The sequence below is a fragment of the Schistocerca americana genome, chromosome 1 (genome assembly GCF_021461395.2).
Source record: "Schistocerca americana isolate TAMUIC-IGC-003095 chromosome 1, iqSchAmer2.1, whole genome shotgun sequence".
NCBI lineage: Eukaryota > Metazoa > Arthropoda > Insecta > Orthoptera > Acrididae > Schistocerca > Schistocerca americana.
This window is the reverse complement of record NC_060119.1, coordinates 954,894,620-954,921,738: the sequence shown is the minus strand read 5'-3', so window position 1 is coordinate 954,921,738 and position 27,119 is coordinate 954,894,620. Positions and strand designations below refer to the sequence as shown.

Sequence of the window (27,119 nt, the reverse complement as noted above, 5' to 3'; positions counted from 1 at the left end):
CGAATGCAAGTGATTGCTGCAGTTATTCTTTTATGAGATTCTAACACCATTGGATCTATGAAAATAATCAGCTTTTGAAAATATCATGTAACCAGATTGAGAAAAAAAATCAATTTGTGAAGTGGTGGCAGGAGAACACACACACACACACACACACACACACACACACACACACACACACACACAATGTATTTTGCAAACTTTTGGAGCCAGTGGCTCCTCCTTCTGGCAGAAGGGTTGAAGGGGAAGGAAGAGGGGTGAAGGAAAAGGGCTAATGAGGTCCAGGAAAAGGGGTAGAATTTGGAAAACTCGCCCAGAACACCGGGTCAGGGGAGGCTTACTGGGTGGGATGATAAAGAAAGACACTCAATTGTGGTTTTTGTAGTTAGCATTGTTTGTTACGAAGAATTTCATAATCTTGTACTTACGAATGATCATTGTGGTGGTAACCATGCACCAAATATACTTCATCACGTTATAGGTTAAAGGCACTAGAAGCAAGTGAAGCGACAAGCATACAGTGACAAACTTGTGTAAAAGCTAGGACCATGCTCTAACTTTGATAAAAGATATCTTTAAGTAAAGCACACGAAGCACATGGTCAAAAATTTGACCAAAGGGTTTTTAAAAAGAAAGATACTTTATACAGGATAATAAGGGCTAGCAACAGTAGAAGGGAAATAAATAGGATTGAACTTGAAACTAAAGTGTGTCCTTTTCAAACCTCCCTCTCTCTCTCTCTCTCTCTCTCTCTCTCTCTCTCTCTCTCTCTCTCTCTCTCTCTCTCTCTCTCCCCCCCCCCCTCTTCCTCTCTCTCCCCCCCCCCCTCTCCCCCCCCCCCCCCCATCCCTCCCTCCCTCCCCCTCACCCCCTCCACCAGCTCACCCTAATTTTAAATGCATTTGATTTTATTACAGCATATTATTACTGGTTATTGTAGCAGTTACAATTCCATGTAAAATTTAAAAGAGTTGAGGAATTCATGTGCCTAATTATGGCTTTGTAATAATGTTTCCCTCTTGGCTTGCTAAGGTATGTTCTTTTTAATATTGAAATGTCAAGGTTTGCAGCATACGCAGTATGTTCTTGATTTCGTACTTCACCCATTTGCTATTCCTAGTGCATGTTCGTATATGATTGTCATCATTTGCTCTGTAATTTTTACCTGTACGCTTATAAGTAGGCAATTAGGATGCTAAATCTCTCCAAGTTTATTAATTTAAATAAGTTTAGTTACTGACATTTGTTTTTGTTAATTTCATATGTTGTAACATGGAGTACTTGCTAGTTCTCTTTAAGAGTTGGGGAGGGTTGCTTGTCATTTAATCTTCATATCAGTTCTTTTTTCTATGGTTGAGTGATCAAGTTCCTGTAGGAGATATTTTCCAAATATTAAGTAAGTAGTATCATACTGTCTTGTTTTTTAACATTCTGCGCTTCTTACTTCTTACCATATGTGCTATTGTGTTTCATGTGTGTATTATGTGGTATTGTGTTTAACTTGTGGAGCTGTAGGAATGCTGCTTCAGCAGGCATGATATAGGTTCTGTTCACAGGTGAATATTGTTGACGGAAGAAAAGTCGAACACCCTCAGTCTCAATCCTACAAACGTATTTTACAAGACTGTGTAATCTTAAAATACATCATAAAATTAAAACTAAGTGGAAATACCAATGATCTGCCTGAAGATGGAAAGGTATGTTTTGCGTAAAGTGATGATGTCCTGACTTTAAATTTTGTAAGACAGTAAGCAAAAAATATTACTTTTTCTGTAAAGGCATTAGTACAAGAACTGGAAGGAAATACTGACAGTGAAAAGCTCCATAATGCCTGGAAAACTCTTCAGCAGCACGTTGATGAATTGGTTGATTCGGATCTTGCTCGTTCTACAGAGAAGAATCTTATTGGACTAAAGCAGGTACTGTGAATAACTTTTAATTCCAGAAACTAATATTCATCTTAAAATATCAGGATGACAGGGTTGCTGACAGGTAGACATGGGAATCATTCTATGAATTTCGTTTGTCTGCAGCATGTTCAATGTGCTATTGCAGAGAAACGTAGGTTATAAGAATATTTTTGTAGACATTACATAAAAAATAAATAAATAAAAAAAAAAAATTATTGGAGCTCTAATAAGTAGCATTATGATAGTAAATATCAGAATATAGATGAGAAGTGATTTTTTAAAGTGTGATTATAGTAAAAGTTGCACAGGTGCAATTTGGAAGTGTATTATGACTGTTGATCCCAATATAGTATGTAACAGCAATGGGCTGTTCATATTATTTAGTATAATGAAAATTACAGCGACTAGAAAATGGTATTGTGACTAAAACTAGTTTCAAATGTCTATTGTATACATAAACAGCTTATTGGTGCTACAAAAATTTTGTTTTAATAGTTTATAAGCACTGTTGAAGTCCTGGGAAGCTGGGGAACATTATTAGATGTGAAATTAATTTTTATTACTTTATTTTTATGGTAATAATTTTCCCAAAATGTACACAAATCAATTGACAGTTACAGTTTCTTTTGAAGAAAAATGAGCTGTGTACCTTTGTCTGAGTACCAGAAGGTCAATGGAGATTTGTGCTGATGCTTTGTCTGTGTAATGTAGGTAATTACTTGGTTCATGAGGTATGGGGATTGCATGTTGACTTCTTGCTGCCAGTATGCAGTATGTCTTCACAAATGATGGATTTCTTTGAATCCACTTTCTTCATTTTGTATTAGAAGTCTGTATTTGCCATCTCATATAGTTTAATAACCACTTGCACTACTCTTCCCTTTGTATATGGCTGGAGCAGTAGCCATAGGGCGAAATCTTCAGGAAGAAATAATCAGTCAATCAGTTGCAAAATGGAGGCTTTATTTAAACCCCTTGACTGTGGTTTCAGCATTTATAAAAACGTCATCTTCAGATGGACATAAGTGACAGGAAAACTTCCTATGAGAGAGGGCATTAGTAGTTTGTACGAGGATGATGCGCATTAGTGAATGAACATTATGATGTTGAACTTGCTTAATATGTTGTTTGTGGTAATATATTTCTTGAGGTTTTTGTTCACAATTTCTCAGATACGTTATACTTTTTAATTATACACACAATTACCATCTCGTCTCTCTCTTGACCCCCTCTTTTCTTTCCCCAATCTCCCCCCCCCCCCATTCAAACTAACTCACAGCTTATGTAATTTGATTTTGCTACAGTAAGCTTTTTTTGATGGTGACTTATTATTAATTATACATATGTACACAGTCAAATATGATCTGGTTTTTATTATCATAGTCCTAATTTCAGTGCTTTAAGCAAGTTCAGCATAATAATTGTCATTCACTAGTGTACACCATCATTGCACGTACTGTAATATTGAAACCGTGTTCAAGTGATTTTCCATTTGAGTGGCTGTAATTACTTCCTCACTAAGTCTCCCGTACCATAATTTCTGAGATGCTCAGTTTCTCATTGAAATGAAATTATTTGCAGTTATCAATAGTCAATAAAGAATGTTTCTGGGAAATTTTGCTTTTTTCCAGTTTAAACGACTAAATCTCTTCAGGGCTCAAAACGTACAAACCCTAAGTTTGAACACAGACAGTAGCATCCTCATTTCCTGATAGTAAGAAGTAATGTCGCTTGTTTTGTTTCAGTGATTCATCAACAGTTGAACTTTCTTATTCCCTTCAGTCGAGATGAGGTTGGGGACAGAGGACAGGTCAAATGCCAGAAATAGGGAAATAGAGAATGAAAATACCAATATGAATGAAACAAAAATACCACTTTTGACTTTTCATTTTCTCATGTCTCATGTGTTGCACGAATTTTATTATTTTTTTTATTTGGTATCTGCTACACTTTGTGTTTCACGAAAGAGCGAATCTTTGATGACTGTCCTGAGTAGTCTCATTTTTGCCATCAATTTTCTCTTGCCAGATAAAGACTCCTTTCATTTCAAAAGCTAGCATTTTTTCCCCACTATACACTCTTCCCGTGTGCCTCTTACTAAATAGCCATTTTTCCAGAGTAATTTAATTGTATAAAATTATGGAAAGTATGCCTGCTCTCAGTGGCCAGAGACACTATTGTGTGTGAGTTGTGCTTGTGTAAATGTGCGTCCCCTTCATACTTTAGAAGAAGGCCTTTTTTGGCCAAAAGCTTAAAGGTATAGCACTCTTTTTGTTGTGACTGTGTGCAACTCAACATCTCCTCTGTATGGTGAATATCAATCTTAACCTTTTCATGTTATTGTCATTATTCCGTCCTGGATATTCTGTTGCTTAATTCAATGAAAAGCAAACCTTACTGCATAGACTTTGCATTTTTCTTATCGTAACAACAGAAAATAATAAATAATATGCACGCTTTTGCAGTTCATATTATTTTTAAGCATAGGAGAATGCAATCTTTTACACTGATGAGTAGTTCTGATGTTTTATAAAAATGTTGTATTTTGAGCTCTTCAGCATTTAAGAGGAAAAAAGTCTTGCACGACAGTTGCTATTCATTTACTTTAGTGTATCTCAGTATATGTATCTCATTATTCTGCTACATTGTGTTGTATAAAGTGTAGATTTTTTACCATTTTGGGATTAGAGGGGGAAGCTAATAAACCTTTTTCTCAGGCCATAAGGAGTATGAAAGAAACTGGATTGCTTTCAATGCAAGTAACTGTTTTGCAATCCAGCTTGCATAAATTAAGAAGACAGCAAAAGCAGAATAATGATTTATAAATCGGGATTTTTGTGTTGGTTGGGAACTCAAGTTCACTATTTCCACTTTACCATCCCACTCGGTTAAAATTATGCATGGTCTGCATAAGTAAAAATACAAAAAACAAAATACGTACATTTATTTCAGCTTGTTCATTAAAGTAGGGTAGCTGTAGACATTTTAGATTTTGTTTTCTTGCAGATCATTGAGAAGAAAGAAGGCATTATACGAATGCATATGATGGGCAAGAGAGTCAATTTCGCAGCTCGTTCTGTAATTACTCCAGATCCTAACTTAGATGTAGATGAAATTGGTGTTCCTGAAAGGTTTGCTATGACATTGACATATCCAGTACCAGTAACAGCATGGAATGCCAATCATTTACGGATGCTTATTACAAGAGGACCTGCTGTACATCCTGGGTAATATGTGGCTGTCAACCTGTATTAGTTATAAAACATTGGTTACAATAAAACTGTGATATATGTTGGAAACATTAACACAGTTATCTAATTAATATTGTATTATTTTTGATAATTACAAATTTAATTAACTGTGGCTAAATGCTAGGAAAACCAATGTCAGTTTTTCGTGAATTTGAGATACATTACATAAATGGCTAAGAAAGTTACCAAGTTTTGTATGTTAGAATAAACAAACTTCTACAGGAATAACAGTACATGGCTTTTGGGAAACTAATGTCCTATCGTAAACAAGGAAGTATTTCAAGCAATAACTCGGGAAACTAATGTCCTATCGTAAACAAGGAAGTATTTCATGCAATAACAGCCAGTGTATATATTGCTGAGAGACCTTCCATGCTTTTCCTTGCTAGAACAACCAATGCAAGAAAAAACTATAATACAAGAAGAAAAGGAAGTTCATTTAAATATAGCTATGAGCAGAAGAAAATGAACGAAGAGAAAAATTAGGGAAAATCAAAGCATTCATTTACTGCAGATTTGCCCCCCAACTCCCCTTCTATACTGTGTGACGGCTTTCTACAAATGATCACTGTGTACTCTTCATTTAACTGTGTACTCTGTAACCAGAAAGCACAGATCCACTCAGTATTATATGTAGGATGAACTGTTGCTGGCCATGGAGGAAACTTATTTTATGTTTTTGTGAAGAAGTTGAAGTAGTCTGAATGTGTAGTGACTCCTGGAAATGCGACAACAGGAATATTAATTTCTCAGCCATGTTCATGAAAATATTTCATGCAGAAAAATACCGTAACAGGAAGTTAGAGGTTATTAATCATAAGTTCCTTGAAACTTGTCACATCCATGTGGATGCTGAGTCCATTACACCAATAAATTTAGTCTAATATGAGCAGAACAGTTTGCTTAATCTCAGTGAACTACTTCGTTGATGTTATGTACATAGAAAACAAAGGATTTTCATTACATAAAACAATATAGGTGTAATACATCTGATAATGTATACTATACATTTTGCTTCTGTCCAAGATGTTAAATATAACAAGAAGAGGCAAACATTCAGTGAATCATGATTTGCAGCCCATTCGCATGACACCTATATGATTGTTTGTAGTAAAGGTCAAAGAGTCAATGACCTCTAAAATACGGCATCGTGCCAGAACCTGTTATCAAAGCTGTCCAGGAGCTGCGTAGCATCCTTATGAATCATGGATAATGTTACAGTATGAAAATTACATTTTATTTGAGTTTGAAAGAGTTGTTTCGTCTTCCTCTACTTTATACTGATACACACCACGACAATTCCATATAGAGAAAACATTCAAATATTGTGACATGCAGAATTATCTAATATTGCTGCTTCTTGTATGAATGTATGGGGGTCAGTGCAAAATGTATAAAAGCAAAATTTTTTATTAATACAAGTTCCTGATTTACTGTGTTGCCAAAAGTGGTAGAAATAGGCCTATTTTGTAATTAAAGAATGTCAAAAAACAACCAATGTCCAAAAGTTACTGAAACTAACTCAATACAAAAACTTTCCAGTGTCAGAAAAATTATAAAAGTGCTAGAGAACTTTTAGATACCACAAATAATAGCATTGATACTCATATTTATTAGTGCCAAATATGAAACTGCAGAATAAAGTATTAACAGCATTGAAACTTTTCTATAAATTTCAACACTTGAGTCCCACAAAAAAGATGTTTTTGACATCAGTTGTTCTTGCACTAAGCCATAGTAATACCTAATAACCAGAGTGGTAAAAGTGAATGTGTTATATTAAATGTGGCTCAAAGATAATTAAAATCTGTACCCAGACACTCAATACAAATCTTCAGAAAAAGCTCAGTAGTTGTTTAGTTATTAATATATTTGTACATTATAGCTGTAGAAGACTTTTAAGTATTAGAATAAGATCCAAGCAACACCCCTCCCCATTGCCCCCCTTCCTCCTGGACAGGACTTTCATAATCCTAGTGATCGAATGCCAGAGCATTCACATGTCATGAAGTGTCCATTGGCAGTGTCTGTAGTCCTACGCTTAATTGAGAATGTTTCTGAAGTAGACTTACAAGGGCCCAGCAGAAACAAGAAAGTCACGTTGTGTTGCATACAGATGCCCATTTATCTTCACTCAGTTCTGGAAACCCCTCACAGATTCCTTTTGCATTCGTGTGGTGCCTAACACAATGCCTGATTATCCAGCCTTCCACCATCTTTCCCAGATCCTGATCTACCTGTGTTACCACTCTTCTTGGCAGATGTGGAGGTCGCTGTGTCACAGGAGCTTGTGGAAATCTCCTGCACCATATCCTTCAAGCCCCTAATCCTGCTGGCCTCAGTCTCTACTAGTGCCTGTCAAAGGTATTCCCTGTCTCTTGATCGTAGCTTCACTGATCCTGTACTCACACCCTCCTCTCCACAGTTGCCTTTTTCTCTGTTTGATGCACATTTCTAATTCATACCTCTTTGTCCCTGTGTGTTGCACACTACTCCCCCCACTTGTGACCAGAACTGGCTCACCGGCATTCTGTGCATCTGCTGCCTTTCCCTTGCAGCTGTCAGCCACCTTTCCTCAACTCTCCATCCCACTCACACCTCCTTTCTCCCAGCCCCTCCATCCCCCTCACCCCCTCCACCTCCCCCCTCCCCCCACCCCACCCCACCCCACCCCACCCCAACCCCACCCCACCCCACCCCACCCCACCCCAACCAACCCCACCCATCTACTTGACCCAACATGCATTCACCTAGTCAAGCTACTATGCTGTTGGCACTAACTGGCACAATGTGATCAGTGAGGACAGTGTGGCTGTGCGTATGCAAGTGTGTGTGTGTGTGTGTGTGTGTGTGTGTGTGTGTGTGTGTGTGTGTGCGCGCGTGCGCGTGCATGCTTTACAACTCAGAAGATGAATTCATCCAAAAACCAGTAGTATTCTGTCATGTTTATGTGCTTATTGCTGACTCAGCCTCTCCCCACCAATTATTCAGTTAGTTGTTATTTTTACTCTTTAATTTATAGTCCACCAATGACTTTCCATTACCATAATTACGCATTTGTTATGTGAATGTGATACAGAAGTTTTATCTCACTACCATCAATTTGTTTGAGAAGTTGCCCTGTTTTCTTTTAGGACATAATGATGTATTTTCCTCTGGGTCGATCGTTCTGGCAACCTTACTCTAAATCCACATTTTGCCCTCTTCTATCCGGCGTCTTACCTTTGTTACTCATCATGCAGCTCTGACTTGTAAGTAGTAGCACACTCAAGGCAAGAAATGTAACAAAGGCCTTCCGTAGCTTGATACTGTTTTATTTGGCCATTTTTGAGACTTCTTTCAGCCTGAAGGGGATGTTTATCAAGAGCTATCCTCTTTGTAATTCCTGGAGATTTGTTTTAAAATAATCAAGTTCATGTAGCAATGGTATGTTTCTTTTTTATCAGTTTTGGATCGTCAGAGTATGATTTGCTGATCATTCTTGCTTATATCTATCAGGATTGTTTCATTTGTTTTTTAGCATTAATTTGCACTGTTTCAGATCATCTTATAGTCCTCGAACATTCTGAATCGGCTATTAAAGAAGTATCACATGCAAATCGTATGCAGTGTAGTGTAGTTTCTCCATTATATTAAATTTCATCTTTGATGCATATGTCCCATCTTATTTCCTCACATTTGTGTTATTAAAAGTGGATCACATTAGAAGTTCCCATTTCTGCCTGTAACTACCATTGATCTTTTTTCACTTTCACCCATAATGATTTTACATCAAAGAAAGGCCCATTGTAATTCCCTTTCTTTTGTACCCTTGAACTTTTGTTGTCTACCTTTCCATTAGTTCTCTGCGTTGATGGTTTTGACCAGAATTTTTGTTCTCTTTTAATCTCCCAGGTGCTCTCTATCATAAGATTGTCTCTTATCTGTATAAAATCATCTGTCCTTCTGCTATCTGAAATGTAAATCCTTAGTTTTCATAACATTGTGGTATTTCTTTTTTTTTTTCAACCGAAGACTAATTGTTTTCTTTGTTCTGACTATCCCCATTCTACTATTTTTCTCATGGCGATATATTATTTTGAGAAATGTGACGAGGATTGATAGTAGCATGGTTTTCATTTCAGGGCTTGGCTTCAAGCAGCTGGTTGATAGAACTAGTCTAGTTTGGTATTGTGTAATAAGGGATATTTTTTCCTTCTTTTAATGGGGGCACCAGTCTTGTGCTTTACTGTAAAGGGGTACCAAATTCAGTTTGCTAACACAGTAACACTGATTGGGTTAGTCGTAAGATGCAAGACACTTGGATTTAATGTGCAAGTCCACAGAAATATTGGCATGTTTCTTAAAAAGTCCAGGTTGCAGTGTAGAGAACACTCATTGTGTGATAAGGAAGAAATCTACCTCTTCAGACAAAGAAAATGGTATGAAACAGCACTTATGTTACAATCTCCAGCATGAGTACAAGAATTTACTCAGTCACAAAATGTGCAGTGTGATGTTCATGAGTAATAAGGCATAAAACAAGTTTTTAAGTGTAACAAAGCAAAGCTGTTTGAAGATATGAAACATTGAAAATTATGAAATTTAGGTTTGTGAAGTCTGTTTTAATAAATAAAGAGTGCTAACAGTGAATTTTCTTGATGTGTAATTATTGCAAGCCTCCTGAAATTGCTCAGTTCAGTCCTTTTCCCCTTTTCCTGTTTTTTGCATGTAATGTAAACTGTGACTCCCACAATCTATAGCTTTTACTAATTAAATAACCATTCTTTCTAGTGCTGTTTCTGTAGAACATGAGGATGGCTCCATAAGCAGAATCAGTGCTCAAGACGCAGCACAACGTGAAAATATAGCAAAACGTCTGCTAACACCGGTTGAAAAATCTGGCTCATTCAAAGGTGTAAAATATGTAAGTATTCTTTGATCTGTTCAAGGCATTTCATGACATGATAAACACAATATACTTTCTTAAATATTTGAAATTGTCTTGATTCTAAACTATTTTATACATTTTGTCATTTCATGATTTTATCACAGTAAACAAAAAGCTTGTCAAGAGATATATGACCTTACTGGCACTATTCGGTGAAACACTTATGTTAATCATCAAACCATTTTATTTATCATCTCATGACACATTTTGGGGGAACCATATTATCAGATCTATTTAAACCAATGCAGAGTATGTTGTCACTTCTTAGTCCATTCTGTAACACCATCACTGTTTAACATATTTTATATCATTTTTCAATTTCTGCATATTGGCTGCATATAACGTTTTCCATAGGCTGTCATTCTAAACTATCTGCCCTGCAGACACTCTTCCAGTACAACTTGATATCATAATTTATCTGTATTTTCAACTTTCATTTTGAAACAGAATCACCATGTTCAGATATATGCAATTGGACCCTACTAGATTGTGCAAAGGGACATAATTAATTTTTCTTCGTTTCCATGCAGCTGTCATTTTTTTCTCCAAGAATTCTCTTTTTGTTCCTGTTATCTTCAAAGTTTTGTTCTCCAAGTGCACTACTCATCTTTTAATTTTTTCTGTATTAGTTTGTATGTGAACCTTATTGGGAATTAATTTGTGCTTTTTTTAGATGTTTTCTGACTTCCTGAATCCTGGGTATTGTTCCAAATAGTTCCATGTATGTTAAGTATTTTTGGTAAGTCTTGTTCTTGAGTGTCTGTGGATGTATTCATAACGTTTTAATCTAGGTGTGTTTTATATATATAATCTGCTGTGAGATTGGGTAAATTTTCTGTTGTTTTCTGGGATTTTAGAATGTAGCCATCTTCTGTTTGGGCTGAAAACCTTCCTTAGAATTTTGCATTCCTGTTTCAAGATGTTTTCCATGTCACTTTTTACATGAAGTGTGAGAGTTTTGCTGGCATACAAGTGTTCTTGTTCAATAATTGTAGTGTGCCCGCTTTTTGTATATGGTGAGAGACATTCTTTGTTGTAGACATGAGTTCTTCCACTGTTTTCCTTGCGTTTCTGTAGGTGAATTTTCTATGCTGTTGCCACCCTTCCCTCCACCTCTCCCCAAATATCTCCCCCCACCCACCCACCCTCCAGTACATTCAAGTATCTCCGTAAGTACTTGAAGTGAGAGTCACTCTTGACTTGACATTACAATGTGAACCATTTTTGGATGTTAAGTTTTGAATATATGAACTGCGTTTTCTTGTAAGGAAATTTAAGATAACTTTTTCAGTCTATTCTTTGAGGGTTCCAATCTGTCTGATTGCTACGACTTCGTAATTTGCAAATATGGCCAAGTTGTCTCCAGAGGTGAGGCATGCAGTTTTGTTACCAACTTTCTGTAGTCAGTGACATTTAGTATTCATGGGAAGGAGATTGGATTGGTAAATGTTGCACCTTGCTGCTGTCTGTCATTGACAGCATATTGTGAAGCTGCATAATTGTGTTGTAGTCACTTAGTGGTGAATTAATAAGTGGCCAGAAAATTACTGCACCTCTCTCACCATTAATTGTGTTACTTGTGGACTGCATAAATATGTTCAGTTCAGGAATTGCTGCCACTTGCAGGGTGGGCTGCACTGATTACACACTTTCATAGTACATCTTCTAAGATGGGTGTGTGTATGTCTGATGGAAAGGCACTGATCATTTTCAAATCTAGAGTAGTAATCTTCTGTAATGCATTGCCTGACTTAAGTTGAAATATCTGAAGTTCCATAACAAGTAGGTAACCTACTTCTGTCGCAGAAGGGCCAAGTTTAAGCATCCGAGTCTCTTCAGATCTTGAGAAAGCTGTGACTGAATTGAGGTAGTTGTTATTCCTCATGCTGTGAAAAGTTTTACAGCTGCTGATAGTTTAGTCAATGAAGTCAACAATGTCGAATATATGTTACCGGCATATTACGCTGGGACAGGCTATTCAGTATGTTAGACAATTGACAGCTTCAGCTTTGGAGCTTTTTTACATAACAACTCAAAGTTGCAAATAAATACTCACTTAATAAACTGAAAATAACTCCACTGTATAAACACATGCTCAGTAAAGTTATTTTGTTAACTCACATGAGAGAAATGGACAGGAATTGCTGGGGAGGTATGGTCTGTCTGTAAACTGAAAAGCAAGTAGCACTTGTGGTGGGGGAAGTTGCTTTCCAGCAAGACCGCTACAGTTGCCATACAGAATAACAATAACCAAATTCTTCTCTAGCAGTGTACAGAGATTTATTTAGATTCTGCCCTTCGGCATTCCTTGCATTACTGTTTTTAGTAATTTGTGTGTGTATTCCATGTAGTGTTAAAGACCCTGTGGCACACTGCATTGACAGTGATTCATAAGGCGAGTGCTGAAGTGAAGTGTTGGTATAACTTTGCAAAACACCCTGTAGTTGCTTTTTGTGATGTAATGTAGTAGAGAGTTTGTAGACGTATGGAGGAGGGAAGTGCGTGATTACAATCCCGTAACATACCTTCCCTCATGCTTCTAACATCCATCCCCCAATCCTCTTTCCACCCTGTTACACTCCTAGGACAAAATACATCCCTTAATACAGTTTTCCTGTCATAGGTGTGTTACACATGTTTAATATGTGTTCCTAAACATTTTTCTTAACAAAAAACACTATTTTCAAACCTTTGAAACACTTTTTTTAATAGTCTGCAATTTTTTCATCCCATGTAACACAGAAACTATTAGTTGTAGAGAAAAAAATATTATCTTTCTTGCAGGAAATTTGACGTAGTTTAATTTTGTACTGGGAAACATCACCACAAGCTGCAGTTTTCGAGATTCTAAATATATTTAAAAAATGACCTTAAATGCCCCGTCACATGCCACCGGTCAGCATTTTTATTGTCTTGTTCATTACACTCTTCCACCTTCAACAGTAAAAAAATTTCTACTGCATGAGTTTTTTGCCCCTAATTTCCCTTTGGCAATTTTAAATTATATAATTGGGTTAGGAAAGACAGCGGCAAGAATGTAGAGATCAGTCATAAATATTTTAAGAACCAATAAAGCCTTTGGGCCGCTGTTATTTAAATACTATTTGTAAATTACTTTTAGTCAGGAAGAAGGAAATAATAATTTGCCCTTAATCAATAATATGCCATTAATCAAGTGCAAAGTACTCAGGGGCATTACCATGGTGTTTAATTTGTGGTTGCGATTAGACAAACGGAACTGGCAGGTATACTTAGGTGTGTGTGTGTGTGTGTGTGTGTGTGTGTGTGTGTTTGTGTGTGTGTGTGTGTGTGTGTGTGTGAGAGAGAGAGAGAGAGAGAGAGAGAGAGAGAGAGAGAGAGAGAGAGCTGTAGTGCATTTTACCAGGCCAAGATTGTCCTGTTGTCGGCAAATCTGATGATGCACTGTTGTTGTTTAGCAGCATCTCGTAGTAGTATGAAGGCCGTGGGTGGATATCCTGGCAGTGCTGGTTGTCCAGCTCAGATGCTCAGTAGAAAGTATCACTGATGCTGTCTCAGACACAAGTGTCTTCTTTCCCCCAAGTGTCCACTACCACAATATTTTCGCGATCTCCAGAGTTCTTTCTCTGGATGTGGCCATATCCCCAATTGGCTAGCTTGCATTCTTCTTCCAGCCATTCAGAATTATTGTGTATGTTATCATAAATGTCCTGGAGATGGCGGTATCTTTGGTCATTACCTGCCTGCCTGCCACAGAGGCAGAGTGTGACCAGGAGCTGGAATGGCCAGGCCCCTATCCTCAGGTCCATTACTAGATTGTAGAGTTTTGGACTGGGTCTAACGTTAAGAATAAGATATCAGATACAATCTGAATTTTTAACGAAAGTGGTTAACATAATAGCATGAAAAAATGCTTGCGTACATGACAGTATCCAATAGAGAATGTATACATTTGTAACATTTTCATAGGTATCAGTATTAAGAAAAGGATAGTTGCTGCTTTTCATAATATTGTTACATTTCATCCTGGATTTTTCATTGTTTGATTCTCGTTGGTATGGCAGTTTGAAAGCCAGAAGTGTCAGAACACAAGCTCTAAACACCCAGTTGTATATTTTTAGACAGTTCTTTTTTAAATTGCACTTCCTATATATAGATATGTGATTTCACAGGTGCACAGGCATCTGCACAATGGTGACATTCTTCTCATGAACCGTCAACCAACATTGCACAGGCCTAGTATAATGGCACATAAAGCCCGTGTTTTGAAGAGAGAAAAAACATTTAGATTACATTACAGTAATTGTAAGGCCTACAACGCTGACTTTGATGGTGATGAAATGAATGCACATTTTCCACAAAATGAACTAGCTCGCAGTGAAGCCTACAATTTAGGTATGTAAAATTTTATTACCCAACTTTTTTAACCTTGCAACATTCTTCTGCCCCTTTAAGTAGCACATACAAGACCATACTTATGGAAATAGTTCAATTATATCTATTTGTAACACATCATTGGTCATTAATAATTTATTCAGCTAAGAAGTGGGTTTTAAAAGCATTGTAATCACATACTATAAATATATATTTGGAAAGGTTACTTCTGATTTATTGGTCCCACCTTTCTCCAATCTGAGCTTGTGCTCTCACTGTAACAAGTCCATTGCCTATAGTAGTTTAAATCTTTCTCATTTTCTTCCATAGCACCACTTGTATTATTAATTACTTTTATTCTTATTTCCAAAGCCATATAAGTTGTATGCTCATAAAACATTAATAATTTCACAAAAATGTGTATGGGAAGAATTACAAAGGGTGTTCAAAAAGTTTTGCACAGTTGCCCCTAATTTTTTTAATTTTTTTGCAGGAGGAGAATGAAATTTTTTGTGAACATACTTGGAACATTTAGCTATACATTGAGCCTACTCAATGTAGCTTCCATCATCTGGCCCAGTGTTCTTTCCATGATGTAAATGCACTTCGGTAAAATTCTGGGATTGACTTTTATACCATCGCTTGACATAGCAAATAAGGTCTTTCTCACTATCAAATGTTTTACCGCGCAGGTGGGCCTTCAGACGACCAAGGATGTAAAAATCAGACAGAGCCATATCTGGACTGTAGTGAGGATGAGGAACAATTTTCCAACCCATTTTCCTGATTTTCTCCTGCGTCATAAGGGCTGTATGGAGTTTGGCATTGTCATGGTGTGCTCTGATGAGCTGACCGTGAAGCTGTGGTCTGTGGGTCTTGATAGCAAGTGGTCTGATGATGGCATGTCGTCATACATCTGTCATTTGGGATGATTTGATCAGTGGTCTCCTTATTCACATCACTCACTGCCATCGATGGTCTACCACATCGTGGATTGTCCAGTAGAGAGAAATCACCTTCTTTAAACCTCTTCAACCTCTGCGGCCACTGCTGGATACTGCTGCGATCCACTGTGTCCTTCCCATAAATAGGGAGCAACTTCCTGTGAATCGATGTGGCAGAGTCATCACCAGTCTTGAAGGGGAACTCCATCACCGACCATTGTTGCAACCTGACATCTGCTTCATGGTCCACTATGGATCACCTGTAAATAAAAGAAAATATTTTTATATACCAACTTATAGCTAAATGTTCCAAGTGTGTTCACAAAAATGTTCATTCTTCTCCTGCAAAAAATAAAAAAATTAGACGACTGTGCAAACCTTTTTGAACACCCTTTGTATTATTTAAAAGTAGCCTCCATATTTGGAAGATAATGTGTGTGTGTGTGTGTGTGTGTGTGTGTGTGTGTGTGTGTGTGTGTGTGTGTGTGCGCGCGCGCGCAAAACTGAAAATTATCAAAAAATTTGATGGAATTTACATTTACACAGGTACCAGAGTTTCTAAAGAAATGTGGCAAATGGATTACAATGTTGGAAAAATTATTATACTGTATCAAAGAAACTCTTGTAACAGTCAGTGCAATTAGGTCTGAGTGATGAGTGGTGTGCTGAACATGATGCATAATGAAGTTATAGCTGGCAGCAACTTCACCATCAAAGAATGCTGGATTGCAGTGACTGTGTGGTTACTGGACACTGAAAGGCCACACTGGACAGCACTGACTGTTGATGTGTCCATATCTGGTGTGTGATGCTGTTACACCTCTTGCTTACAGGTCCACTATTGCTTTGAAGACCCCACTAATCTAATGTGCATAGCACATCACATGTCCCTGGGACTGTTGCTGTGTTATGCACAGGGTTCAAATACTGTTTTATTGCTTGTACTTTAAGTATCAAACAGAATAGTGGTTCACTCTAGAGCTGAGCAGTTGTGCAGTATGATCAGCTGTAAATAGAATCCCAAAGTACAGTGAGCTACTACTCGTACTATTACTGTGTAGTATTTATCTTTTCTTCATCTGTCATTGGTTGGTCTCTCTTCACCTGTCATTCTGTGTAGAAAGATTTTGTAAATTCTCCGTCCTCGGGCAGTATTGTGTGTATACAATGGCAATATACGCAACTTGTTTCCTACAGGCAGGTGAAAGCCCAGATGATGGCATTCTGATAATGCCTACGGACACTGGCTCTCTTCCATCTCCTAAACAGAACACCCTTTGTGTGAGATATTATTTTGCTCATGAGCCAAGCTCATGGTCTCACCTGGGTATCTCTGCTGGTGTCTCTGTTCACTACAAAAACTCCTATGACACGTCTGGGCCACTTATGTTTCTAGGGAGAAATGGAAAGTTTCTTGAATAAAAGTCACTGAAATTGACACACAAGCTGCAGAAGTGGCACTAGATTCAAAGGCTTGCTCCAGTCTGGGAACTACAAGATGTTATCATCATCAATACTCCTCTTGTTAAAAATGGGTACACTCAAAATTCATTATTGCACTTAATTACATGTACTGGTATGCCAGATGCTGATAAATGGGTGTGCAAATCAGTAGTGGAGAGTGGACCACACACAGTATTCATACTTTGTTGTAATAGATTATTAATTTCAGTCATACCCTCTATAAAGTGTTTTTACCTTTGTTGTGGGACCAAGGTAATGTTCGTGCCTTACTCCAAAAAGTCCATTCCATTTAACCATCTCCCTTCTTCTCTTGTGCCTGTCAGCTTTTGATTGTGTTTGCAGTCTGATGCCATTTTGTACATTGTTATATTACCTGTATTTACATGCCTTTTCAAATCCACTGCAGCCAGTGTACCTCATCAGTATCTTGTGCCTAAAGATGGCTCACCATTGGCTGGATTGATACAGGACCATATTATTGCTGGTGTGAAATTATCCTTGAGAGGAAGATTTTTTACCAGGTATGGTTGTTTTTTGTAACTGTAATTTTTGCTAACCTTTGTTAGGAGTCAAAGGAGATATGTATTATCCAAATTTTTCATCACGAAAAATGCTGCAGCAAATAATTTGCCTATAAATTGTACTTACATGCACAGCTTTTGAGATACCTAACACACATTTTTATATTGTTTCTTGCAACTGTTTTGTGATTGATGTAAATAACAGTAGAACAACCAAAACTCATTATTATATCTAAAAACACAGATGATGTGACTTACCGAACGAAAGTGCTGGCAGGTCGATAGACACACAAACATACACCTGAAATTCAAGCTTTCGCAACAAACTGTTGCCTCATCAGGAAAGAGGGAAGGAGAGGGAAAGACGAAAGGATGTGGGTTTTAAGGGAGAGGGTAAGGAGTCATTCCAATCCCGGGAGCAGAAAGACTTACCTTTGGGGGAAAAAAGGGGTATACACTCGCGCGCGCGCGCGCACACACACACACACACACACACACACACACACACACAGACATCTTGTGTCCCCCCCCCCCCCCCCCCCCAAAATGGTTTTTGCCTGTTTTTTTTCATTTTGCTCTGTTTAAGTTTTCAGCAAATGATTGTTTCTGTTGAGAAGCAGCAGCATTTTGTGCCTCTTATTTAAGATATTTCTCAGCAATAGTTTTATTTTTTCCACCCAATTCGGTACTTACAAACTCAGCGGAATATTGATTTTTGACATTTCTTGGTTATTGATAGACATGCATATCCATACTTGATAAAGCTACAGATTGAACCAACAAGGTACTTAGCATAGAAGTAGAACCAAAAGTAGCACTATTCACTTGTTGGGAAACAGCTTTTGGCAAAGTCTAAGCATGTAAACAGATTTTGTTTTCCAGTAGATCTAAAGTGCTGATCAAGGACAATATAAACTGACTGTTGGCTGCGAGTGTAAACGAAGTTAGTTTTAACTGTCAGAGAGGAGAGGATTGGTGCGAGGAATCAAGCACACTTGGAGGGCAACCAGCTTACATTTATATTCTTTCTTTCTGCGATAGCAGAAATTGACACATGGTCATAGGGATTGATGATCCCTTCTGGTGTTTTGAAGATGCTAATGAGAATCCGTGGTGGACCAGGATTATTCTCTTCACTCACTTCAAAATAAGAAAACAGCAAGCCTTACACACTGCACAGTATTTGTTAATGCCTATTGCCCAGTTGCTTACTTACGTTGGCGGTGTCATAAACAAAAATTGCCACATCAAAAGGTCTGGATTGCACCAACTTTTAAACCTAAGCTTACAGACAAATATACAGATTTCTTTGTTCTAAAATGCTAGTTTCCACAGTTGAGCCCTATGTTACATTACCTGACATGTATATTGTGCAGACCACTCAATCGCACACAGTTGGTGTGACACCAGAACATTGAGCGTATTGATACATTGTTGCAGTTGTGCACTTTGTATTTTGCAGATATATTCTTTTGCACTTTATCTTTAAAAATTGGCCTTTTCTAGATGATTTACAATATCAGTAACCTAAAACAGAGTGAATTTTTGGTATTTATGTGCAGAAAAATAAAGCTATTATAAACTATTGCTGATAAAACAGTTCATCTGGCTACAAGGCACTGTGAAGTAGCATTTGTTAGTTAATTTCCTTGTTTTGCATTTTGAGACGTAATTCGCACCTGTATTTGCATTTATTGCAAATTTTTCAGGTCCCTACTTACAATAATCTTTATCATATCCAATTGAAAAAGTAGTTTTTCATCTCTCTAGTTATTTTGCTTTACAGACTATTTACTGTATTATTATTTCATTTTAGATAACTAAAATCTGTATTGTGAACATTGCAATTGTTAAAATTCATGTAACATATTTATTTTTGGTGTTTGTTTGGTTTCATGGAAAAGAGAGGATTATTGTCAAATGGTGTATCAAGCATTTCCTCGTATAGCATCAGAAATCAAGCTGCTGCCTCCAGCAATAATTAAACCGATACCTCTTTGGTCTGGCAAACAGATATTCTCAACAATCATCATGAATAGTACCCCAAAAGGAAGGCCATCTATTTATCTGGAGTCTACAGCAAAAATTGGTGCTAAGGTATTGATTTTGTTTAACAGTGCAAATATAAGTTAAGTGTAAAAAATAATTGCTTAAAGAAATAATACAGTCTTTATGCTGTTCTTTACTTGGCAATTTTCTTAACATGATATCTATGAGTGTGAAATAAAGCTATAATTCAAATAATAGAGATTTTGACAGATATTCAACAGGGTCTTGATAATATTTTACAGTGTTGCAAAGATTAACAACTTGCTTTAAATGGGGTATCTCATGATTACATTACATACAAGTTACAATTGGAATTGATCGACTCATACAAATACCTTGGTGTAACAGTTTGTAGGGATATGAAATTGAACGATCACATAGGCTCAGTTGCAGGTAAAATAGGTAGCAGACTTTGGTTCATTGGTACAGTACTAGGGAAATTCAATTAGTCTACAAAGGAGATTGCCTACAAATTGCTCTTGTGACTCATTCAAAAATATATCTTTGTTGAGAGTGTGGGATCTGTACCAAATATGAATGACCGGGAATATTAACTGTAGGCCTGTACATAGAAGGGAAGCATGATTGGTCTTAGGTTTGTTTGACCTATAAGAGAGTGTCACTGAGGAAACAGAAGTGACAGATATTTAAAGATTGATGCAAACAATCCCAAAAAAGCCTACTTACAAAGTTTGAAGAACAGCTTTAAATGATGGCTCTAGAAATATATGATATGATCCTTAAGTGTCGCTCTTGTATGAATCATGAGGACAAGACTGGATTAATTGCAGCATGCATAGACACATTTAAACAATCTCTTTCCAGTGCTCCATACATTAGTGGAACAGGAAGAAGCCTTAATAACTGGCACAGTGGGAATTACCCTGTGCCATGCACTTTAGTGGTTTGTGGAGTACAAACATAGATGTAGATTAGTAGGAATCAGATTTGTGTTTTCATCTCCTCTGAGAAACTCTCTCCTAGTCTGAGAGTGGCACAGTTTAAAACTTAAATTGGACAATATCTTTCCCATATATATCATAACTCTACAGTATTGTTTCTGTCAAATCTCTTATATTTGTTCTTTTTCATGCAGTTTCTCCAGATGTGATCATTATTATAAATTTATGTAGGCAAGTTTTTTTACGTACAGACATTACCACCAACAGCAAGTGCATCAGTACTCAAATTTCACAAATTGTGCCGATTGTTTGTAGCAGAAAAAATGCCAGCAGCTCATTTTTGACACACTCATATTCAACCTGTCATGATGATTTGTCTGAAATAGTTTGTCTCCTGAATTCTTTAGAAAACTGATTCAAGACTTCTTGGAGATACCAGTACTGCAGTTCTGATGTCCCTCTATTTCACAGTGATTTGCAATGAATTGCACATTTCTTGAGACCATTGATAATGATATGGCAGTCTTGTGTTAAACCAGATGCTCCCATGGTCTGTTGTCTGCTTGAAATGTACTGTTTGAGAAACGTTTGCATCTATTCTGTGTTAGTATTTCATACTAATGAAGGTATTTCATTGACGAAAGGTTTCTGTATCAGAGTCAATTTGTTTCTGATGGCTTCTTTTTTCCAGCCATCTTGCGTAAAGATGTTTTGTATATAGTAGAATTCTTCCACAATTTTGATGTTCAGTGATTCACTATCCTAATTTGCGTTGTTCTCCACCACTTTCACCTACATTTGGTTTTGAAGAATTCCTGCTGTGTAGACAGTCATACTATTGAACAGTTCTATGTCTTCCTTCAAAAGAGCTTTACAGATGACAAACTTTATCATTGGCATTTGTTTTCTTTGCATTCCTGTTACGAAATTTCTTTTCAGTTCCTTCAGCACTTCTTTTACGTGCGAGTTAAACAACAGTGATTACAAACATGCCTGTTCCCATCTCAACAGAAACATTCTTGAAGGAATTGTAGGCTACGTGTCTAATTCTATGCTTGGCCCCTATTCTTCATTCTTAATAATATTTAAAACATCTCTTTTCAGTTTATTAAACTGGAAGCATTCCCTAGGTTCTTAAATTTAATGGATGTTTTGCAGTTTTTCTTTATTTTACCAACAGCAAGGTCAGAACTGTGTCTGTGGCATCTTTACTTTCTCTGAAGACAAATTGGTATTTCCTTTTTCAGTTCTTCTCAGGTTCTCTTTCTGTTGCCTGCATATTATCCTAGTAAACAATTTATAAGTGTAAAATACACTGCTCAAAAGAATTAAAGGGTAACTTTTTTGGAACGCCATCATTTCTCCCATTGCCATGCAGAAGTGTGAAATTTGGCTCAAAGGTGCCTACAACCTTCCTCTATGACACTGCAGAAGTATGGCGCCCTGCACTGCCACCTCGGGCTGGGTGACACTTCAAGCAACAAGGTGTCAATGTGTGAAAAAAACACCAGAAGCCAGAAGTTCATGTAAGGTATAAGATAGGTTAATGTTGTCACATTGGCACCAAATTTCACCACAATTCTGCCCAATGCTACCATGGCCATGTCACATCATGGGGAGCTCATCACAGCCTCCCTTACACACATCTCACTCCTTTGTTCAATGCCTCTGTGATTGGAGGTCAGAACAGCAATGCCCAAGGTTGAAATCATGTGATTCTCTTATGGGTGGCTCAGGAAAATATTTCAGACACACCACCGCTCAGAGTAGACATGAAGAGGCCTCAGGAGGTGGCATAAAGAGCATCAGTGAAACTACCCCTTCCCTTGGAGCATTCATTTACATACATTTAACAGTTAAAAACAAAGATTTGCAGTGTGATGTGCAACAGAACAATGTTCTTGACATCTTGAAAAATGTAACATTTCCGCCTTGAGCTGATGGTAGAATTCTTTGTTTACGCAACCAGTTTTGGTGAACTGACCATCACCAAGTTCATAAAAGTATTCACAGCTTCATCTTAGGCAAAACACCAAAGCAGTATCATCAAATGATAAAACCATGAGTTAGACACTGCTGTCATCATAATATAAATAACATTATCACTCTGTAAAACCTGTGCTAGGTAGTGTAGTCATTCATTTTACTGGCATTAATGCTGATTTTGTATTTCACTAAATATGAAGCTTTGAACATTTTTGTGACGGTCATTCAACCAAAACCAGTTGTGTAAATAAAGAATTTTTACCGCCAGCTCAAGCAGTAATGTAATATTTTCCAAATATATATGCACTGGAGACCACCTCCTGAAAATGTACAGTTCTTGACAATCTTTGACACTGCTGACACTACCTGGATGTTCAGCCCTTTGCTAGGGACTTCATGGGGCTGAAAGTAGGTGTAGAGCAGCAGCTGAAGGGTGTTGAGGGGTTGCCTGTCTGCAGGCATCTAGGAATCGGTTAAGGTTTGTCTCTGTACAGCTACATTTCTAAAGTGCTCAACCAGGGTGCGCAGGTGAACTGAAGGCGTTGGTGAACTTTGTGGTCATAGAGGACCCTTTGCTGATTTATTCATGCATATGTCAGTGTCACTGTCTTTCTCCGCAATTTTCCCTCTGTGGCTCCCTGTAGTACCATATAAATTGTTCTGTGATGTCAAAATGCGTGTCCTGTTATCCAGCCCTTTCTTCTTGTGTTTTCCATGTATTCCTTCCCTCAGTGATTCTGCAGATAATCTCTTTTATTTATCTTCAGTTCAGTTTGTTACTTAGGTCCTGAATTACTCTGTATAGAGATTATTTACAATAAAAATATGTTTTTGCTTTTGCGGATGCTTCTTGCACTGCTTATTTGATTCAGCCTTGGAATCGTAAGAGTCATAAAGTACATTAGGGCCATCTACTCACTGCAGATCATTAGTGATGTAATGGTACCAAGCCATATAGTGTATTTTTTGGCAGCATTTGAGGCAGTTTGCATGTAGCTCGTTTCTAGCTGCAGATCATTAGTGATGTAATGGTACGAATCCATATAGTGTATTTTTTGGCAGTATTTGTATTTGTGGCAGTCTGCATGTAGCTATGTTTCTAGCTGCAGATCATTAGTGATGTAATGGTACCAATCCATAGAGCGTATTTCTTGGCAGCATTTGAGGCAGTTTGCATGTAGCTATGTTTCCAGGTTCTTGCTGTGTTTCTAGGGAAGGTTGCAAACCTCGTAGAAAAGTAATGTATCTCTGATCTGAACATACTATTTCTGTTTCCTAGTATTTGTTCTTTCATACAGCTTCTGCTGTTTTCATGATTCGGAGAACTAACTTTGTTTAACTTGGTGACCAGATTGCCTTCTTGTCACTGCAGTCTTCGGTTATCCTAAAGGAGGGAAGTTGGGATTGTGCCATCGGTCTGTGAATTGAGTAAACTTTGTTTTATGAAACACAGTTCAGTTTCCGAATTGGGAGAAGTACTGTTGAACATTACAGAGATGAGCAAAGTGGTATTAGAAATTTTTACAGGTGACTGTGGTACATATATATTCTTATATGTGTCCAAGGCTTTTGATACTGTTGACCATAAAATACTACAAGACTAATTATTGTTAATACTCGATTATTGAAAGCAGTTGCATGAGCTGACAGAGGTGAGGAGGGAGTAGGGAAGGATGCGTGTTGGTGATAGAGGAAAGAGGCATCTGTCCAAAGGCTTTACATCTTGTTGTGCAGCTGTTGAGTCACACGTTCAAAGTATGTTGCTTACTTCCCTCACAGCCTCTCCACAGTCCATGTCCCGTTACCACCAGACTACTAGTTGGTTACTGTGAGTGTGGCGTCCTTGTACATCAATGTCCCCCTTGTCCATGGCATTGCAGCCACCTGGAAAGCTACCTTTCTCAACATCCTCCTGATACCCAACTCACCACCTCTTTCCTAAACCATGTTGCGAGCCCCATCCTGATCGACAATTATTTCACTTTTGAAGGCCAAATCTATAAACTAATCCTTGACATTGCCATGGGTACTCGCATGGCACCACATATGCCAACTTATTTACTGGCCATCTGGAGGAAACCTTCCTATCTGGTAAACAAACACAACCTCTTGTCTGGTTCAGATTCATTGATGAAATTTTCGTGACCAGGATTCACAGGAAGGACACCCTTTGCTTTTTCCTCTATAACCTCACCACCAGTTCTCAAATCCACTTCACTTGATCCTTTCCAATACATCGAGTCACTTTCCTGGATGTCAGTCTCCGCCACTCAGATGGCTCTATAAATACGTATCAGGTGCACCCATCTCCAACAGTATTTCCACCATGACAACTGATACCCATTTCATATTAAAGTCTCTTCCTTACAGCCTCACCATCCATAGATGTCGCATATGCAGTGGAAAACAGGAGTTGTTGAAATATACTGATAACCTTAACAGATCTTTTACTGACAGACAAAATACAGCTCATCCATAAACAAATCTCCCATGCCATCTTCTTTTCTGACATCCAATAAACTTGTTAATCAGCTACTAACTAGCACTCCTCTGACCATCCAGTATCACCCTGGCCTTGAAAAGCTCAACCACATCCTCCACCAGAGCTTTGAGTATGTCTTGTTGTGCCCTGAGATGAGGGATATTCTACCCAAAATCAATATCTACATCTCGCAAAGTAGTGTTGTACCACTCGTCCAGCTTAAAGAAGCTCCTTGTCCATCCCTATTCCAATCCTACCTCTAAACCTGCACCGCATGTGTTGTTCATTTGTGGTTGGCTCAGGTGCAAGACTTGTCCCATATGACCACCTACCACCTCCTACTGCAGTCCAGTCACTGGCATCACCAACCTCTAGAAGGCGGGGGCACGTATGATAGCAGCCATGTTGTACAGGGATCCCAGAAGTGTTGTGACAAACTTCTAGGGAAGGTGAGGCACATCTTAAGGATTAAGCATTGCTTAGCAACTTGGCAGCAAAGGGTAGCAGAGGTCAAAGATCAGAAAGAAAACAAGAAGGTGATTCATTTGGACATAATGAGTACACATGGTGTACACACGAATTCTACTGTAATGTTACAATAGATGCTCAAAGTTTGCACGATCAGACGCCACGCCATGCATGCGTGACACTGACAGAGCATTGACTGCTGGACACAGTGGGAGTTATTTGATTGTAGCAGCTGCACAGATAATTTTCTAAATGAGAACCATTTCAGACTCCACACAATTGCGATACATGAGAAATTTCATGGCTCCCCACAGAAAGAAATCAACCCATCAATGCTGCAATGATCTGTTCAGATGCCTACGAACAGCAGGTCCAATATAAGCGTCACATTCGTTGGAACAATTTCAGGCAAGCCGGAAGGAACCTTTTCCAGAACGCTCAAATAGTTCATGGCAATCAAGCTAGATGGACAAAGGTAAGGCGTGACTAAGTAATCACCAACCAAACTGCCCACACATTACCTGTGAAGTGATATTGTATTGCATGGTGCCACACACGTGAGGATTTTGTGGTGCCCACAAATACTCATTGTGTTGAGTGAATACACCATTCCTGGTGAATGTGGCCTCATTCAATGAACAACGTGTAAACTGTGAAATATACATCTTGGCCACATTGTTGCAGAAACCACTTGCAAGATGCACATGTGCATGATGGTCACTGGGTGCAATAACGGGTCTCTTTGGAGGTGAAAGTCATGTACGGACTCTGTGTTAAAATATGCTGGAAACTGCTATGAGACATTTTTAAGCCCAAGGCAAAGGAACATAAGCTGATGCTTAGATTAATCTTCACAGCATCCAACACACTTTCTTCTCTAAACAACCAAACACACCAATATTGACCTGCTTTCAGTAGCCTTGCCACTTCTTAATGGCTGTACTTGCACTAATTTCGTAGTGGACATGTAGACAAACTGTGGTGTGGTTGATGTCTGCCCGGGAAGTGTTCTCAATAAATGCATCCAAAGACTCATCCATTGCTCTCACCTATTCTATACATTAAGTGCATGTGTACAAGCTTACTTTTCCTATACCGTAACGTGCTCCTCATATGCAACCTAGCACTCGAATGAGGAAATCCTCACATCCCCCTCCATTAATCTCATGTACAGCACCACCTAGTGGCGTAAGATGATGATTGTGGTCATAGTTTGCCATGCAATTCTCAATTCTTATGCTGTGCCCCACCTGTCATAGAAGTTTGTCACAACATTTTCTGGGACACCTTGTATAACAGCCACATGGCAATTACTGCACAGAAGGACAAGTACTCAATTGAGTACTTGTGAGAATGGCCACTGCCAATCTGTGACAAACCCCAAACGTGACCATTCAGTTGCCGCACATGTCGCTTACCACAACACAAATGATTTTGACAGCAGCTACACTGTGTGGACAATATGAATTCTCCGTTCCAGTGCAAGTTTCTCTGAACTACACAGATGGCAATTGTTTCTCCAACATATCATGTGCTCTTGCAATCCCCCTGGCCTAAACCTCTGCTAATATGTTCCCACTGCCTCACCTTACCTCTTTCCTTCTGTCTTCTGTTCCACATTATTCCTTTCTCATCCAGATCTTGCACTGGCATCCTCTGCCACTCCTCCCTCCCCATACACCATGTGGGTGTTCTCAGTTCCCCCTCCCCCCCCCCCTCCCATTCTCCTTTTCTTCACATTTCTCTCATTTCCTCCCTCTCAGTTTCCCCACCTCTCCATTTTCCTACATCTCCCTTTGCTTTACTATCTCTACTCTTTCCGTACGGCTGCATGGCAATGGAGTCATCTGTCCAAAGAC

The 27,119-nt window shown here is 38.2% G+C and overlaps 1 protein-coding gene across 2 annotated transcripts in view; it reads left to right on the top strand.

Annotated features, from left to right (window-relative positions):
* LOC124615730 (DNA-directed RNA polymerase I subunit RPA1) overlaps positions 1–27,119 on the top strand; it is a 306,200-nt gene that overhangs the window by 107,515 nt on the left and 171,566 nt on the right. For both annotated transcript variants that reach the window (XM_047143804.1, XM_047143812.1), the window contains 7 exons: positions 1,557–1,697; positions 1,779–1,919; positions 4,917–5,137; positions 9,935–10,067; positions 14,243–14,465; positions 17,259–17,373; positions 19,278–19,470. In XM_047143804.1, coding sequence (XP_046999760.1) covers positions 1,557–1,697; positions 1,779–1,919; positions 4,917–5,137; positions 9,935–10,067; positions 14,243–14,465; positions 17,259–17,373; positions 19,278–19,470 — 1,167 coding nt within the window. The remainder of the gene's footprint in view (positions 1–1,556; positions 1,698–1,778; positions 1,920–4,916; positions 5,138–9,934; positions 10,068–14,242; positions 14,466–17,258; positions 17,374–19,277; positions 19,471–27,119) is intronic.